The sequence below is a fragment of the Osmerus mordax genome, chromosome 21 (genome assembly GCF_038355195.1).
Source record: "Osmerus mordax isolate fOsmMor3 chromosome 21, fOsmMor3.pri, whole genome shotgun sequence".
Lineage (NCBI taxonomy): Eukaryota > Metazoa > Chordata > Actinopteri > Osmeriformes > Osmeridae > Osmerus > Osmerus mordax.
In genome coordinates, this window is record NC_090070.1 from 12717811 (window position 1) to 12732614 (window position 14804).

The 14804-nt window shown below is 52.2% G+C and overlaps 1 protein-coding gene across 1 annotated transcript; it reads left to right on the top strand.

The window, feature by feature from the left end:
• Positions 1-301: 301 nt before the first annotated feature.
• Positions 302-8173, top strand: mycbpap (mycbp associated protein). Its single transcript, XM_067258955.1, is given in 23 exon segments — positions 302-367; positions 844-862; positions 1324-1370; positions 1480-1584; positions 1587-1644; positions 1723-1829; positions 2041-2109; positions 2190-2262; positions 2558-2673; positions 3094-3244; positions 3424-3542; positions 4709-4753; positions 4756-4835; positions 5058-5071; positions 5074-5161; positions 5468-5546; positions 5549-5666; positions 5981-6168; positions 6501-6530; positions 6770-6871; positions 7063-7218; positions 7517-7612; positions 8081-8173. Coding segments are annotated over 23 exon segments (1938 nt in total). The 3' UTR covers positions 8093-8173.
• Positions 8174-14804: the final 6631 nt, after the last annotated feature.

Sequence of the window (14804 nt, forward strand, 5' to 3'; positions counted from 1 at the left end):
AACTGACAGTTTCACTGGTGTGTGTTGCCATGGATACCGCCAGACAATACACCATGCCAGAGTTTGTAGCTAGCTCGCTAGCATGTAAATTGGATAGGAACGGTGAAGTCTTGCCAAAAAGTAGTGATAGGTAGATTTTTTATTTCGATGGTATTTAGATATGACTACTAAAAACTGGTTAATTACTAAACCAGCTAATTATTTTCTTGACGAATTTGTCGCCACCGAATCCACTGTTCCCAGCAGTAACTTCAGCTGAGTAGCTTGCAGGAGGCTCAACAAAACCTTCAACATAGCAAACATGGCAAGTCTAAGTAAATCCCAAGGCAAGACTGCAAAAAAGGAGGCGAGGCCCCGAAGTCACCAGGTACGTGTGTAACTATCTAGCAGAGAAAAACCAATCTCTCTATCTCTCTCTCTCTCTCTCTCTCTCTCTCTCTCTCTCTCTCTCTCTCTCTCTCTCTCTCTCTCTCTCTCTCTCTCTCTCTCTCGGACTCTCTCTCATCAAGAGGCTGCAGTCCTGTCATGTTTTCCAGAACATACACACTCTGAACAGACGGGGGAACAGGAGGAAGGGAGAGAAGGAAGGAGGGAGGGAGGGAGGGAGGGAGGGAGGGAGGGAGGGAGGGAGGGAGGGAGGGAGGGAGGGAGGGAGGAGGGAAGGAGAAAAGCGAAGGTCGGAGGATGAGGGATTTTTGGTGGTCATGGTAACAGCATACAGGCGCTGTTGAGAGAGACGAGTAGAATGCATAAGGGTGCCAGTGATCCAGATCCCAGTGTGTGTGTGTATGGGGTGTGTATGTGGAGTGTGTGTGTTTGTGGCGCGTGGTGTGATTTATTCAGCTCCACTTCTTCTCTGGTGGTCAGCAGGTCAGAGAGTGATGCAACATGACTCATTACTTCTCACTGCTGAGTGTGTGTATGTGTGTGTGTGTGGGTAAGTTTCAGCGATACAGAGGATATGAGTTTGTGTGAGAATATCTGAGATGCTTTTGTGAAAGCAGATGAGGGTCAGTTTGATCTTATTGCTCTCCTCCTTCTCTTCTTCCTTTCCCATCATCTCTCTCCTTTCCTCTCTCTCCTCCTCTTTCTCCCTTATCCTCTCCTTCTTTCCTCTCTCTCTCCCCTCCTCCCCTCCTCCTCTCCTCTCTCCCCTCCCCCCTCCCTCCCCTGCTCCTCCTTCCTCTCCTCTCCTCCCCTCCTCCCCTCCCCTTCTCTCCCCTGTCCTCCTCTCCCTCCTGTCCTCCAGAGAAGAAGAGCCTGAAGGCTTCAGAGGAGATGTCGTGTGTGAGCGAGCAGCATGCTCCAAGCCCCCCTCTTAAGGGGAGGACATCCAGGCCCTGGCCATTCGCTCTGAGGACCTGAAGAAGGTACCGCAACGTCCCCACGTAGCCCTGTCCCTAAAGTTACTGGCTTGTGCGTGTATTTAATGTGTGTGTGTCTCTGTGTGTGTGTATCTCCGTGTGTGTGTGTGTGTAGCTCCGGGAGCCCCAGCCCCCCAGTGACCAGCAGAAGCCGGCGGCGATGATGCGTGTCCTGGTGCGTAAGCCACGCCCCCCCGAGGAGAGCAGGAAGGGACAGAGAGTGTTGTGGTGGCCCGCCCCCTCGCTCAGGCCTCCACCAATCAGCCGCTGGACTACACAGGTGAGCTCTGTCCAGGGCTCTCATTGGTTGTTTCCCTCTGTTCAGGACTCTTATTGGTTGTCTACCTCTGTCCATCAGGTCCCTGGAGGTCCTCGGTCGATGCCCAGGGAATGGTCCTGCCCACAAGCATTCTGGGTAGTCTGGAGGACTTCAGAAGAGAGATGGAGGCCAGGGGAGAGACAGAGGTGAGGAAACACTTTCCACTTCTCTCTCCTGTTTCCTCTTACCTGTCTCACCTCCTCTCTGACCTGTCTCACCTCCTCTCTGACCTGTCTCACCTCCTCTCTGACCTGTCTCACCTCTTCTCTTACCTGTCTCACCTCCTCTCTTACCGGTCTCACCTCCTCTCTTACCTGTCTCACCTCCTCTCTTCCTGTCTCACCTCCCCTCATCCAGTTGCTGAGTCGCATCCCAGACATCCAGAGAAGATGCCCCCAGGTGGTGGGAGGTCAGAAGGGAGCCGGAGTCCGGGGCCCCTCGTTCCCTGCCCCCCCTCCCCCCTGCGCTCCCCCTCCTCCCCCTCTCCCCCTCAGCTCCAGAGGGAGGTCCAGAGCCACGCCCTGCAGCACTGGCACAGCCACATGAGGCAGCGCAGACGCCAGCAGGACTTCATCTCTAGTGAGTCTGGGACTACAACTACCAGCAGGAGGCTTCTCAGAATCATGTGGAGAGGTTGTTGATGAATCCTCCCTCCTACATTTACTTTGTCATTTAGCAGACGCTCTTATCCAGAGCGACTTACAGTAAGTACAGGGACATTCCCCCCGAGGCAAGTAGGGTGAAGTGCCTAGCCCAAGGACACAACGTCATTTGGCACGGTCGGGAAAACCGGGAAATCGAACCGGCAACCTTCTAGCCTGATTCCCTAACTGCTCAGCCATCTGACCTCCCTCCCTCCCTCCCTGTGGTGTAGATCTTCTCCAGAAGCCCGTGGAGGGGTTGTTGATGAACCAGAGTAACAGCTTCAGGCAGACCCAGGAACAGAGAGAGCTGCTGTCCCGGGCACTGCCGGCCATCCACCCAGGACATGTACACACATATACCCCTTTATATATCTGGATATATACATAGATATATACAGATATATATAAACCATATAAACTCCTGTGTCTCTGCATCCATCCATGTGTGTGTGTGTGTGTGGCGTGTATGATGTGTGATGTATATGAATTGTGTGTTGTGGTGTGATGTATGAATGTGTGTGATGTATGAATGTGTGTGTGTGATGTATGATGTGTGTGTGTGATGTGGTGTGTGTGTGTGATGTATGAATGTGTGTGTGTGTGATGTATGAATGTGTGTGTGTGATGTGATGTGTGTGTGTGATGTACGAATGTGTGTGTGTGATGTGTGTGTGTGATGTATGAATGTGTGTGTGTGTGTGTGGGATGTATGAATGTGTGTGTGTGTATGTATGAGTGTGTGTGTGTGTGTGTGTGGGATGTGCAGGGCCAGCGTGTGGGCAGTGAGTTCTGGAGTCTTCCTGAGCAGTTTGGGGAGGAGCTGAGTGGCGTCAGGGCCACTCTGACCCAGACCAGAGAGGACGACAGCAGGCCCCTCACACACGTAGCACAGCCTGCCAGCATCCGACACGAGTCAGGTACACACACACACACACAAACTCCCCCATACAAGACATGTGTGCTCATGTGTGCATGCACGTGTCCGTGTGTGTGTTCATGTGTGCGTGTGTGTTCGTGTGTGTGGTGTGTGTGTTCATGTGTGTGTGTGTGTTCACGTGTGTGTGTGTGTGTTCGTGTGTGTGTGTGTGTGCTGCAGGGAACATTCCCTTGGAGGCGTGTGATGGAGCCAGGCGTACCTGGGACCAGAGTGTGTACCTGAAACACTGCAGACAGGAGCTACGAGACGTCCTCAAACACCTGGACTTCAGCCAGCCTGTAGGACTCACACACACACACACACACATACACAGAGACAAACACACACATGAAGAAAACACACACACACATCCAGACCTCCAAGTCGCCCCCCCTGTTCTCCTTCCCAGCCAGCATGCTCTGTCCCTGGACGCCACAGCTGGCTGGCTGCCCCTGGATGTTCTGAGTCCTGCTCTAACCAGTAAACCAGTACACCCCCTCCCACACACACACACACACCAGAGAAATGCACACACACAAACACTCACTCGCACTTGATGGCTCATCCATACGCAGAGCAGGTGCTGATCACACCCCGTTAACAGTTTAAGTAACAGCCTCAGTCTACGCTCGTACCAAACACACACACACTTATCAAAGTGATGTAAGACAACAGTAATGAACATCTCAGATGTGTGCGCACGTGAAGCATGTGTGTGTGTTCATGTGTGGCCACGTGTGTGTGCGCGTGTGTGTGTGTGTGTGGGGGGGGGGACATACAGATTGTCCTGTAAGGCGGTCTACCAGATGGGACTGTGACAGACTGAGAGAGGCAGGGGAGGGAGGGAGGGAGGGAGGGAGAAGAGGGGGTGAGAGAGAGAAAGAGAGCGGGTGGTGGGAGGGAGACAAAGAAAGGGGGAGTATGGGAGTAATAGAGAGAGAGAGAGAGAGAGAGAGAGAGATTCATGGCAGTGAAAAACAAACGGAATGAGAACAGATGAAGAGAGAGGGAGGGAGTATAACAGAGGAGACAGAAGGAGAGAGAGAGAAAAGAGAGAGAGAGAAAAGAGAGAGAGAAGAGAGAGAGAAAATAGAGAGAAGAGAGAGAAAAGAGGAGAGAGAGAAGAGAGAGAGAGAGAGATAGAAGAGAGAGAGAAAAGAGAGAGAAGAGAGAGAGAAGAGAGAAGAGAGAGAGAAGAGAGAGCGAGAGAGACGAGAGAGAGAGAAGAGAAAGAGAGAGAGAAGAGAGAGAGATGAAGGCCAGATGGCTGGAGTGAGACAGGCTGACATGGATGGTCACATTGCAGAGTTCAAGATCTGGAAAAACGTGTGTCTAGCCTAGATGGACGTGATGCTGTTGTTAGTGGTGCAGAGGAGTGGTACTGCAAAGTATTGTTATTGAATTATTGTAACTGTAAAATATGATGACCTTAATAATGTTTTGTTATTGTTTATGTCCCCTCTAGGAAATGGATGGGTTGGAGGTTATTGGCTCCGGACAGCCCTTCACGTCCGTCACAGTGGAGCGGAGCCCCTATTGGAGGAGGAGGAGAGGGGGGAGGAGCTAAGGGACGCAGAACAGAAGGAGAACCGGTAAGAAAAGCTTGATCTCTCTGTGAAGACAGTGTACTGTCTGTACTGTTCTGTCTGTGCTGTTCTGTCTGTACAGGAAACCTCAATAAATTGGGGTGCGTTCATTTGACACTTCCAGAGATCCCGACTCGGGAGTGTCAAACGGAACGCAGCATTAGAATGCTATTTAATGACATTTCCAAAATTCTAAAGGATTTGTCTATATCACTTCCTGGTCCCCAGTGACCCACTTGCACAGTTGATGATGTCATGCTGGTTCCGGTGCTGGTTCCTTCTCTGAGATTCTGCGGCCAGCGAGCCCGCTGGACTGGAAACGGCACCTCTCAGCAAGGTGCACACACACACATGCACACACATACACACACACCACACACACTCAATCGCATACACATGGAAAAAACCCTCTTATCGCCACACACAATGCACATGCAAACACCCCTCTAACACACACACTCCCCCCCCTCAAAGCTGTGTGTGTGTGTTCAGGGTGAGGTAAAGCTGTGTGTGTGTGTTCAGGGTGAGGTAAAGCTGTGTGTGTGTGTTCAGGGTGAGGTAAAGCTGTGTGTGTGTGTTCAGGGTGAGGTAAAGCTGTGTGTGTGTGTTCAGGGTGAGGTAAAGCTGTGTGTGTGTGTTCAGGGTGAGGTTGGCATCAGTGCCCGGGTGCTGTTGGAGGCGTTGGAGGGGGAGAGCGTGTCTTCTGACCTGCAGGTCCCCACAACGAGGGCAGCACAGCCATCTACTACAGCTGGCAGCGCCTGCCTCGACCCTGCAGCTTCCCCCCCACACACACACACACACACACACAGCACTTCTACTTCAACACCTCCACAGGTACGCACGCACACACACACACACAGTTCCATTCAGTAGGAGAAGCTACAATAGGAACACCTGCCTTACAGGAACACCTGCCCAGCAGCATTATGACTTGTTGTTGTGTCTCTCTCGCTTCCTGGCTTCTTGGCTTTCAACCTTCCCTCTCTCTCACACCTCTCCTCCTCTCTCACACATCCCCCTCTCTCTCCCTCTTCCCCCTCTTTCATACTTCTCTCTCTTCCTCTCTCTCTCTCTCTCTCTCTCTCTCTCTCGCTCTCTCTCTCTCTCACACACACACATCCCCCTCTCTCTCCCCCTCTGTCCCCCAGGAGTGATCCTTCCAGGTGAGACCCAGAGGGTGGAGTTCATCTTCAAGTCGGAGCGTGCGGGCGTTCTGGGCGAGGCGTGGCGCTTCAACACCCACCCGGTCCTGATGGGCGGAGCCTCGCTGCAGGTCATCCTGCGGGGCGTGGCCCTCTGCCAAGACCGCACCGCCGACCAGCGGCTCGCCATCCAGGTGTGTGTGTGTGTGTGGGATGGTGTGTGTGGGGTGGGGTGTGTGTGTGTGGGATGGGGGGTGTGTGTGGGGTGGGGTGTGTGTGTGTGGGATGGGGGGGGTGTGTGGGGTGGGGTGTGTGTGTGTGGGATGGGGGGGGTGTGTGTGTGGGATGGGATGTGTGTGTGGGATGGGGTGTGTGTGTGTGTGGGGGAATGTATGAATGTTAATACTTTAATGTGTCCTTGTTTGTGTGTGTTTGTGTATGTGTGTGTGTGTGTGTGTGTGTGTGTGTGTGTGTGTGTGTGTGTGTGTGTGTGTGTGTGTGTGTGTGTGTGTGTGTGTGTGAGCAGAGGGAGCTGGAGCAGAGGGTGGCTGTGACGGTAGTGTCGCTCGTTGGTGTGTGACGTGTTACGAGGAGTCCGAACCCCAGAGAGACCGGCTCTCCTGCTGAGCTGTACACCACAGAAGAAGAACACTTCCTCTCCAGCAACCCTCGGGTACATGACACACCCCAGCTGTACACCACAGGAAGAAGAACCCTGTACCCCACAGCACAACCAAGCTCTCTGTCTCTCTCTCCCTCTGTCTCTCTGTCTCTCTCTCCCTCTCTCTCTCTCAGTTGCAGTACCAGTATGAGACTGTGGAGGCCCTCAAGGCTCTGTGGCAGCAAGTAGCTGCAGCAGGAGAACCCTGGGACCTCTCAGTCACCAGGCTCCGACAGGTACACACACACACACACACACACCCTCCGACAGGTACACACACACACACACACAGGTACAAGCACACATGAATGCAAAAAAACATGCACACACAGACTTACACACAAGCACAAACACAGGAACACAGAACACATACCTTCAGAGAGCGAGTGTGGTTTCTAAGCAGGGTCCTGTGTGCTGCATGTCCCAGGTGTGTGCTGGCCCTGCCCCAGGGGGGAGGATGGCCCCGAGGCAGCCCAGGACGGCCTCACCAGAGAGGGGGCGCTGGAACACTACAACTCCCTGCTTCTGCATGCTCGCTAGGCCACAGCACACGGGAAAGACCTCTGCCCTGGACTTCTGTAGGGTGAGAGAAGACTGCCTGCACACACACACTGCACACACACCCTGCACACACACACTGCACACACACACACTGCACACACACCCTGCACACACACACTGCACACACACTGCACACACACACACTGCACACACACACTGCACACACACACACTGCGTACTCACACACAGAGACTGCTGCCACCTGCTGTAGAGAATATATACTGCACTATACGTGTCTTAATATGTGTGTGTGTCTGTTTTTTCTGTGTGTGTCTGTTTTTTCTGTGTGTATGTGTGTGTGTGTGTGTTGCAGGGTGCAGTTATGGAGGGAGCTGCTGGACAGCTTGGTCAGTCAGGCACTCTGGCTCAGACACACACTGGGTCTCCCTGGGACCCTCTGCTGCACCAGGAGAACTGTAGGAACACACACACACTCTCTCTCTCTCTCTCTCACATACACACACACATATATCACACCTATGTACTACACCTATGTACTACACCTATGCACTACACCTATGTACTACACCTATGCACTACACCTATGTACTACACCTATGCACTACACCTATGTACTACACCTATGTACTACACCTATGTACTACACCTATGTACTACACCTATGTACTACACCTATGTACTACACCTATGCACTACACCTATGCACTACACCTATGTACTACACCTATGTACTACACCTATGTACTACACCTATGTACTACACCTATGTACTACACCTATGTACTACACCTATGTACTACACCTATGTACTACACCTATGCACTACACCTATGTACTACACTATGTACTACACCTATGCACTACACCTATGTACTACACCTATGTACTACACCTATGCACTCTGAGATGAACCCTAACCCCAGGGAGGAGGTTGAAGAAAGAGGAGATGAAAGAAGACAAGAGGGAGGAGAAGAAGGAGGAGAAGAGGGGGAGGCCCGCCCCCTAAGGAGGACAAGAAAGTGGGGAGTGGGAAGGAGGAGAAGAAGGGAGCGCACAAGCCCGCAGTGAAAGAGAAGCCTGTGGAGGTGAGACTGTGGTGTAGTGACCTGGTTCAGCCACCAGGGGGCAGCAGGCTGTGGAGGTGAGACTTGTCGGTGTAGTGACCTGGTCCAGCCACCAGGGGCAGCAGGCTGTAGAGGTGAGACTGTGGTGCAGTGACCTAGTCCAGCCACCAGGGGCAGCAGGCTGTGGAGGTGAGACTGTGGTGTAGGTGACCTGGTTCCAGCCACCAGGGGCAGCAGGCTGTGGAGGTGAGACTGTGGTGTAGTGACCTGGTTCAGCCACCAGGGGCAGCAGGCTGTAGAGGTGAGACTGTGGTTGCAGTGACCTAGTCCAGCCACCAGGGCAGCAGGCTGTGGAGGTGAGACTGTGGTGTAGTGACCTGGTCAGCCACCAGGGGCAGCAGGCTGTGGAGGTGAGACTGTGGTGTAGTGACCTGGTCCAGCCACCAGGGGCAGCAGGCTGTGGAGGTGAGACTGTGGTGTAGTGACTAGTCCAGCCACCAGGGGCAGCAGGCTGTGGAGGTGAGACTGTGGTGTAGTGACCTGGTCCAGCCACCAGGGGCAGCAGGCTGTGGAGGTGAGACTGTGGTGTAGTGACCTGGTCCAGCCACCAGGGGCAGCAGGCTGTGGAGGTGAGACTGTGGTGTAGTGACCTGGTCCAGCCACCAGGGCAGCAGGCTGTGGAGGTGAGACTGTGGTGTAGTGACCTGGTCCAGCCACCAGGGGCAGCAGGCTGTGGAGGTGAGACTGTGGTGTAGTGACCTGGTCCAGCCACCAGGGCAGCAGGCTGTGGAGGTGAGACTGTGGTGTAGTGACCTGGTCCAGCCACCAGGGGCAGCAGGCTGGAGGCTGCAGCCTCTATACGTTTGTCTCTCTCTTTCCCGTCCCTTTTTGCTGTTTCTCCCTCTGTCAGTCCCCCCCTCCTGTCTTCCTCTCTCAATCCCTCAATCTCTCCTCCACCTTCCCTTCCTCCATCCGTCCCCACCTCCTTCCTCTCTCTCCTTTTTCTCCTTTCTCCTTTAGCTCCCTCAATACATACATCCTCCCTCCTTCTTTCCCTCTCTCTCTCTCTCTCTCTCTCTCTCTCTCTCTCTCTCTCTCTCTCTCTCTCTCCTCTCTCTCCCTCTCCCTCCGTCCCCCAGATGATTGACTCATAGTGAGGCCTTCTATTTGTCTCGGCTGCCATGGTAACAGGACATTCTGTGAAAATGTGCACCTGCCGTCCAACTGTGTGTCCAGGGTGTGAATCATGACACCCGTACTGGCCTCAGCCATCTGTACACTCACACACACACACTCTCACACACACACACCAGACATAACACGCACACATAGTAAACAAACTGTCTGTACATGTACACAAAAGTATTCAGTACATGTGCTGGTTCTCATTCTATGTCTCTCTCTCCGTCTGTCTCTCTCTCTTTCTGTCTGTCTCGCTCTATCTCTCTCTCTCTCTCTCTCTCTCTCTCTCTCTCTCCTCTCTCTCCGCCTCCCCCCCACCAGGAGCGCCCCCCCAGTAAGAAGAAGGGGAGAGGGGAGGAGGTGGGAAGGAGGAGGGGGAGGAGGTGGGGAGGAGAGGGGAGGAGGTGGGGAGGTGTCCTGGGGGGAAGGAAGGGAAGGAGGCCTCGCCCACCTCCTCCAGCCCAGAGACCTGCTACCAAGACCAGCCGGCTGGCAGCCCTGTGGAGCCCTGCGCCTGGAGCAGTACCGTACACAGCTGCACCAGCAGGTAGGACTGGACCAGCACCACTGATTATACTGTACTAGCACCACTGGATTATACTGTACTAGTACCACTGGATTATACTGTACTAGCACCACTGGATATACTGTAGTAGTATAATACAGTACTATACTGTACTCTACTAGCAGTAGATTATATTATATTAACATTATCTATGATGTACTGTTACTATGGTATACTATGTGATATCAGAATCAGAATCTGTTTTTATCGTTATGTAAATTTACACATACACAGAATTTACTGTGGCAGGAAGGTGCAACAATAAACATATACGGATCTAATTTAAAATAGTAGAATGTATATGGGATCCTGTAGCACCCCAGTCCTAACAGGAAAGTGACCTGTCCTGTAGCAGCCAGTCCTAGCAGGAGAGTGACCTGTCCTGTAGCAGCCAGTCCTAGCAGGAGAGTGACCTGTCCTGTAGCAGCCAGTCCTAGCAGGAGAGTGACCTGTCCTGTAGCAGCCAGTCCTAGCAGGAGGAGTGACCTGTCCTGTAGCAGCCAGTCCTAGAAGGAGAGTGACCTGTCCTGTAGCAGCCAGTCCCTAGAAGGAGAGTGACCTGTCCTGTAGCAGCCAGTCCTAGCAGGAGAGTGACTTGTCCTGTAGCAGCCAGTCCTAGCAGGAGAGTGACCTGTCCTGTAGCAGCCAGTCCTAGCAGGAGAGTGACTTGTCCTGTAGCAGCCAGTCCTAGCAGGAAAGTGACCTGTCCTGTAGCAGCCAGTCCTAGCAGGAAAGTGACCTGTCCTGTAGCAGCCAGTCCTAGCAGGAGAGTGACCTGTCCTGTAGCAGCCAGTCCTAGCAGGAGAGTGACTTGTCCTGTAGCAGCCAGTCCTAGCAGGAGAGTGACTTGTCACTGTAGCAGCCAGTCCTAGCAGGAGAGTGACCTGTCCTGTAGCAGCCAGTCCTAGCAGGAGAGTGACCTGTCCTGTAGCAGCCAGTCCTAACAGGAGAGTGACCTGTCCTCCTCCTGCAGGTGTGTGTTCTGATGGAGGGGCTGGTGGACTCCCTGTGTCAGCTGCTGGAGGAGGATGCAGAGGCATAGACACACACACACACACACACACACACGCACACACACAGACACACAAAGATCAATTTGTGTAGTCTGAGTGTTCCACCCTCTTGGATCCCACCTAAATGTGTCTATGAAGGTTATTTTCTAATCAATAAACCTCGGATGTCGATATGAGCTCATCAATATCACTTACATCAATGCATCTCTCTTTCTTTTCAATTTCAGTTAAATTCAAAATGCTTTATTCACATGAATGATCAGGTTAAACAATGTTGCCAAAGCAGTCCACAGTGAAGGGACAACATGTAATTTCTCTCCTTCTCTCTCTATCTCTTTTCCTCACATCCGCTCTCTCTCTCTCCCTCTCTCCTTTCCTCTCTCTCTCTGTCTCCCCCCCCCCTCTCTCTCTCTCTCTCTCTCTCTCTCTCTCCCTCTCTCTCTCTCTCTCTCTCTCTCCTCTCTCTCTCTCTCTCTCTCTCTCTCTCTCTCTCTCTCTCTCTCTCTCTCTCTCTCTCCTCTCTCCTCTCTCTCTCTCTCTCTCTCTCTCTCTCTCTCTCTCTCTCTCTCTCTCTCTCTCTCTCTCTCTCTCTCTCTCTCTCTCTCTCTCTCTCTCTCTCTCTCTCTCTCTCTCTCTCTCTCTCTCTCTCTCTCTCTCTAGGATGATAGTGGGTTAAACGCTGACTCTGCATGCCATGCGCCCCCTGCCCGCCCCTTATTCCCTCCTTCCTCTGCGAGTGCGTGCCTGCCTGCCGGTATGCGTGTATGAGTGTGTGGGTGCACGAGTGACTGTAACGGTCCGTAGGGTTATCTGTTCCCTATATGCGGATTTAACGGCTGCACGGTTCGCATCGCAACTCAAACCGGAGGAAGGCCACGCGCACAGCTGGAATTACACACCATTACTGTCACGGGAACGTTAAGCTCAACATCCTACTTCACGTTCACCGGGCAGGCTACATCTCACGGCAACGACTGCTGCTGCCTGTCGGTGTAGATAGAGATCGTTTTAATTCGGGGGAATACCGGCGCTGCGGAGAGAAGCGAGCCGAGGATGGTGCCCGGTAACGGAAGCGGGAGATGAGCCATGGATGGGGTGAGTAATGCGGTAAAGCATAGTGCAGCAAACATGTCACACAACGTAAACATAGTGGGACGTTTGAAAATGTTGTTCTACATCTTCTCTGAGCAGTTTTGTAACGGTAAGATATAATTTGACCTCACGAACAGATACGTGGTTGGATGTCATGCTCCACGTTTTGTTGACAGCTCGCGCAATGAGTACTGGGTTGCGTAAGAATCCGCGCTAGGTCGCGGGAGAGCCCAAGCGGACCGCACTGCCGAGGGGGCGTGTGTGTGAGAGAGAGCGACGTCCCGTGCGCGCATCGCTGCCCCCGATATTGACGCCCCCCATCGCCACCTGTCAAATGCACCTGCCACCTCCCACTGCCCATGCGTAGGTTACTGTAAACGGGGGTGACGTAACGAGCTGCTGGGCACCACGCGCTGACTCCACTCCAACGAAGTCGCGTGACAATGGCTCTATCCTCAAAGTCACTCGCCGCGGGCGTCCTGAGGTAAACTAGCGAGTTACATCCGAGTTTCACGAGAGAGGTGAGAAGAAGAGGAAAGTCTATAAAAACACATAGAACGCACAATGTAATGTGGCTATGTTGTCTGTGGAGGTGAATTGAGAAGGAAGCAACTTCTGTCCTGTTAGCACTCTCTCTCTCTCTCTCTCTCTCTCTCTCTCTGTAAGGATGAATGTGAGTGTGTGTGTGTGAAGGCTGGAAGACACTTTGAAGGAGAGGCAAGGTAAACTGGGGTGTGTGTGTTCAATCGAGAGAGAGAGAGAGAGAGAGAGACAGAGAGAGAGAGAGAGAGATTGAGACATAAAGAGGGCTGGAGAGAGGAAGAGAGAGAGAGAGATAAAGGAATGAGGGTAGAGAGAGAGGAAGAGAGAGAGATAAAGGAAGGAGAGACAGGAAGAGAGAGAGAGAGAGATAAAGGAATGAGGGTAGAGAGAGGAAGAGAGAGATGATTTTGCAGAAGAGGTGATACAGTTGGAAGTTGCTGATCTCTGGAGTTTGTCCTTGTGTTTGTCTTCCAGTGGGTTCTCTCAATCGTTTGTTCACCTAAGCACATCTCCTCTTCCATCTCTCCTCTTCATCTCTCTCTCCTCTTCATCTCTCTCTCTCCTCTTCATCTCTCTCTCTCCTCTTCATCTTTCTCTCTCTCCTCTTCATCTCTCTCTCCTCTTCATCTATCTCTCTCTCTCTTCATCTCTCTCTCCTCTCATCTCTCTCTTCCTCTTCATCTTTCTCTCCTCTTCATCTCTCTCTCTCCTCTTCATCTCTCTGTCCTCTTCATCTATCTCTCTCCTCTTCATCTCTCTCTCCTCTTCATCTCTCTCTCTCCTCTTCATCTCTCTCCTCTTCATCTCTCTCTCCTCTTCATCTCTCTCTCTCCTCTTTATCTCTCTCTCCTCTTCATCTATCTCTCTCCTCTTCATCTCTCTCTCCTCTTCATCTCTCTCTCTCCTCTTCATCTCTCTCTCCTCTGGGGATATTGCAGTTCTCTTGTCAGTGCTGATGTGTGCACAGCAGGAGTTTGAACCAATAGGCAAGTCTGATCCGGTCATCCTCTCATGCAATTGGAGAACCTAATTTCAAACCAGCCAATCAGTGGGGCAGAGCTACTGTATGCATGCTGATAACATGTAATGCAACTATGTCTCTCCTCAAACATAACTATGAACTTTAGTATATAGCATCAGACGTCATCTTCGTAAACCTGAGGTAGGTGAGGCTGTGATACTGAGAATGAGTTAGGGGCGGGGCATACTGGAAGAGGGGGGGGGGGAGGAAAGTAAGGAGAATGAGAAGTACTGTAGTGATGAATTCCCTCTTGTCTGTGATGAAATACGAGTTTGTAAGTGAAAGTGGGTTAACTGTGTGTGTGTTGTGTGTATCCAGGGGTTGGCCTGGAAAAGAGAGATGGCCAGACAGACACTTGGTGAAGCTTTTTAATGACCCATTTCCTGTTTTAGAGCTTGCTGGTCTCTTTTAACACTGCCCTACTCCCTAGATCCTAGATCCTACTCCCTAGACCCTATATCCTACTCCCTAGACCTTACTAGGTGGGGACGGATAGTGTAGATCTAGGGGGGACCTGATAGGTAGATCTAGGGGGGACCTGATAGGTAGATCTAGGGGGGACCTGATAGGTAGATCTAAGGGGACCTGATAGGTAGATTTAAGGGGGGGACCTGATAGGTAGATTTAGGGCAGCTATTTAGGTTCAGCCCCTCCTTTTCCCTCCAAACTTGAACCATTTAGTGAAGGAGGGAACCTGCCCGGCCATAAATCACATCTGGCCCCTGGAGAATATACACCCTATCTAACAGGGTACACCACAACAACAGGAGTCCTCTCTCTCCCTCTCTCTCTGCCTCTCTCTCTCTCTCTCTCTCTCTCTCTCTCTCTCTCTCTCTCTCTCTCTCTCTCTCTCTCTCTCTCTCTCTCTCTCTCTCCATCTCTCCTTCCCTCTCTCCTTTCCTCTCTTTCTCTCTGTCTCTCTCCATCTCTCCTTCCCTCTCTCCTTTCCTCTCTTTCTTTCTGTCTCTCTCTCTCTCTTTGTCTCTCACTTCCTCACTTTGTCACTTTCGATCTTTTCTTCCAGTGCCATCTCTGACCCGCCTCCATAGAGCGGAAATTACACCGCCCTTCCATCCCTCCATCCTTCTATCCCTCCCCTCTTTTCCTAGTCTGACTCCGTGACCCTTTAACCTTTTGAACCCCGACACCACCCCCCCCCCCATCGCC